Genomic DNA, 3,967 nt, shown 5'->3' with positions numbered 1-3,967 from the left:
TTATTATTTATGAAACGAGTGAAAACAATACTATGGCCCAGTTTGGGTAAACAACTTAATTAAATTACTTTTGAAGAAATAGCTTAAATAATAAATGCTTATATTTAAAGTAGTTTATAAATAAGTTATTTTGTATTTAGTTTTTTAATTCTAAAAGTACTTATTTTAAGAAAAAAGTGATAAACTTTTTATTATGAGAGAAGTCATTTTTTGTAACTTTTCCTTAAACATCAAAATAGCTTTTTAGAAAGTTATAATTTTGTTTTAAAAATTATACCATACATTAATAATACACATTTTCATAAGTTAAAAGTTAAAAAAAAAATCACTATGAACCTATCCAACCAGCTCTATGCCTATCATTGTTGATTCCAATAATTAACAGTTTTCCCATCACGATCAATATTGCGATGGCTTAGCAGGGACAATAAACAAAAATCGTCGTAGTTTATTTTCAGATGGAAAAATACATGTCAAAAAATAAAAATGTAGACGTGCTATGTTTCTATTTCCAGCTTATTATGCAATAGATTAGTTATTAACTTATTATTCCATCCAGCAGAGGAATGTTACTTCTCTTATGGCTTTCTAGAGTATATGTCCAGGTATATCCTCACCTCATTATTGCAAATGAGGAGTATCATGGATAATCAAGTTAGAAGTTCAAAGGTGAAAACCTGTTCAACAGCTCAAGTGTTGTTGGCTACTTGGCCTGCCATTATAACGTGCAGTAATATGAATCTATTAATAATGGTTCACACTTTTAGGGCAGAAAAGAAACATGAACATGACTAAAGTACTCACTGTATGCTTAGCATGGAATGCCTAAAACTCGTGCAATGCTGATGATTGCAGATTTACAGCACAAGGATATGCTGACAACCGAGGATGTAAAACACGACAGCCAACTCTTTAAAAATCAAATTGATATTTCAATTATAATCAGTGAAAATTGTTTCCAACGAGTACCCAGACAAAATGATAATATCTCCGGTTCTGCACATGTTTCAGAGGGGACTTCATATCATCATCAGATAAAGCTCGCTATACCTCACACAAACAAGTGCTTAAATTCTCCATTTGCAAGCTGACAAAGCTTATTGTAGCTGAACATATCTGTGAACAGGAGACAAAAAGATCACAAGCCATAGTTTCACCTACTTAGGAATTCAAACCGAAATGAAACATTTAGAAGCTGAAGGAAAAAAATAAATACCATCATTCACACTCCAAGCACAAACCAATATGATAACCAACTTGTGAAATGGAATGTGAAGAGTAAAACATACCAATCACATTGCCAAAATTGGTCCATATCTCAGCTCGAATGGACCTATCATTGTCAACAATGCCAATAACTTCAACAAAATTTGTAAGAGGTGCAGGTGGGGGTGGCCCTTTCACAACTAGCTGCTTCTCATCTGTTGATTTTCCAATGACAACTCCCCCCTCGGATCGCACAACCTGCATCACAGCCCGAACCCTCCTTCCAACATAAAACTGCAAGAGTTCTGCATTGACAAAAACTGCAGGATTTGATGTGTCCATATTCTGCAAAAGAAAAAAAAAACGTATGCGTAAACTACTATTTCTAAGTATGAAAGATTCAAATACTGACAAAACCAACCATAAAAGAAATAATTAAACAAACACACAATACTCACAAAAGATTACTTCCGTTTGACAAAAGTAATCAAAATGTTAGCTGAGCCTTAACTCTCCTAACAGCCCAGTTAACATTACCACCACCACCACCAGTAGCCAGCTCCCCCTTCTCCCACTATCACAATCATCAACACCACCATCTGCATCAAACTAACCCCCAACCAACACCACCATTACCAATAGCAACCACCCTTGGCGCTAACCCTCTTCTTCCTTTCTCTCTAGCTCTCTCTCTTCCTCTTCTCTCTATCGCATCTCTACCCAACCACCACCACCACCATCAACAATAGTTTTAGATTGAAAGTAGTGAAAGCAAATAGCAGCAAAGAGACTACACTCACTGCATGCCAGTACATTGCATCAAACAAAAATAACCTTCTCAAGTTAAACAAACAAGGAAGATTGTAACTTTTGCAGTCACCAACTCATCATAGCTATCATTACTGCCATAACTCATCATCAACAGGGGGAAAAATGCAAATAGAATTTCCTCTTCACTTCTTCCACTCAATTTAAATTTTCTTTCCAATAAAGGTTACACAATGGTTCTAATATCCAAATGATTCCATTAAAAAGGGCAAATAATCTCAACATCATTTATGGAAAGTCTACAATCATGTATTGCATTGGATTATACTGATGATACATAAACTCAACATAAAGAAATGTAACCAATAAATCGAATCAATAGCTTTGTCAATGTTTGAATTCCATCTCAGACTATACAATAAGAATTATTATCATCATTTACAGCTTTAAAAATAGCTCTTTATTGAGCGGAGGAGATGCGATAAAGCAAAGAGGAAGAGGGTTGAGGCCGATGGTTGCTATTGTTGATGGTGGTGGTTGTTGGGGGTTATGAGTTTGATTGGAGAGGGGGGTGGGGGTGTTGATGATGGTGATAGTGGGAGGGCTGTGGAGGTGGAGAAAAGAGAATGGGTATGTGGCTGGTGGTGGTAGTAATGTTAACCGGGAGTTAAAACCCGGTTAACATTTTGATTACTTTCTTCTATTAGTTTCTTTCTTTTATGGGTAGTTTTGTGAGCACTTGAATCTTTTATGATTAGAAATAGTAATTTACTGAATAATTATTTAAAAACTTTATTAAAGAAAAACAAGCCATATAGCATGAATATACTGTCTTGTTTATTTTATCTTACAACCAAATGAAACAGATGGTTTTTCATCACATAAATGCTATCTTATAAACTATCTCTTAGAGTGTAAGGTAGTTAGCACTAGAGAAGCATATTTGGATACAATTCTTATAAGGGAGAGAACACCAGCTTTAGTCTCGAGAAAATTTGTAATTATACATGAATCAAAAACAATAGTAAAGTGTTTTGATTTAAAAAAGTAAGCTAATTAGTTACAGATTATACTATTGTTGTTCAATATCACTAAAAAGAACTAAATAGCAAGAGATGCAGCAAAAGATACAATCTATATTGATAATTCACATAGCATATAGGTTTCTCAGTACGAAAATTGGATATAGGTGAGCTTAGCAACACTAATTATAGAAATTAATAGCACCGAAAATGAACTGATCCATAAGGAATTGAGATTTTGCGGTTATTTGAGAATGCAAACAGGATACGATTATTTAATCGAGAATTCGTAAACGCGGGAAAAGATTTACAAAATTATTTAGAATTTAGGGTATGGTTACAGAAGAATGCGGAGAGAGAATTGAACAGAAAAAGTTACCTTGCGTGAATGGCTTGGTTGCTGCAAAACAGAGCGGAACGCAAAAATGAGAAGATGAAGAAGAAGAAGAAGAAGAAGAATAGGGAGCGCGGGTTCATCAATCTTTATTTGGGCCTAACATGGGCTCGGTATTATATACACTTCCCAGTTCGGATTCACTTTTCTTAACTGGTGAAAAATTGAAAATCACTGAGAAAATCATGTCCAAAATAAAAAACACTAAGAAAACATTTTATAATAATGAAAATTTTTTATTAGCATATCAAAATTAATATATTATTAATAAATGTCCAATTTTTAGGGAAATTTTTACAACACAGATACTAAAATACATTTTTTTCATAAACTATGTAAATCGCGACAGGAGATCCACGGTTTACAAATGAACGTAAACTGCTATTACAAGTTGGAAGCTAAAATGCACATAAATTTTATAGAATTCGCCTAACCCCGGCGAACTCAACTCAAGTTTTTTTTTTTTTAATACGTCACTTTTATGTCTAAAAAATAGTGTATAGATTTACAAACAGTACATATGAGTATACAAAAATACACAGACAATAAGCATGGCTTCTTCAAAAAAAAATTTAAA

The 3,967-nt window shown here is 33.7% G+C and overlaps 1 protein-coding gene across 1 annotated transcript; it reads right to left on the bottom strand.

The window, feature by feature from the left end:
* Positions 1 to 680: 680 nt before the first annotated feature.
* On the bottom strand, positions 681 to 3,581 carry LOC112754518 (replication protein A 14 kDa subunit B). The gene is made up of 3 exons (XM_025802182.3): positions 3,376 to 3,581; positions 1,290 to 1,551; positions 681 to 1,116 (listed from the first exon to the last, which is right to left on the bottom strand). The coding sequence occupies exons 2-3, from the start codon at positions 1,546 to 1,548 to the stop codon at positions 1,052 to 1,054; spliced, it is 324 nt and encodes a 107-aa protein (XP_025657967.1). The 5' UTR covers positions 1,549 to 1,551; positions 3,376 to 3,581; the 3' UTR covers positions 681 to 1,051.
* Positions 3,582 to 3,967: the final 386 nt, after the last annotated feature.

The sequence above is a fragment of the Arachis hypogaea genome, chromosome 16 (assembly GCF_003086295.3).
Source record: "Arachis hypogaea cultivar Tifrunner chromosome 16, arahy.Tifrunner.gnm2.J5K5, whole genome shotgun sequence".
In the NCBI taxonomy this organism is placed as follows: Eukaryota; Viridiplantae; Streptophyta; class Magnoliopsida; order Fabales; family Fabaceae; genus Arachis; species Arachis hypogaea.
Note: the sequence above shows the minus strand (reverse complement) of the source record. Positions and strands in the feature narration are given on the sequence as shown.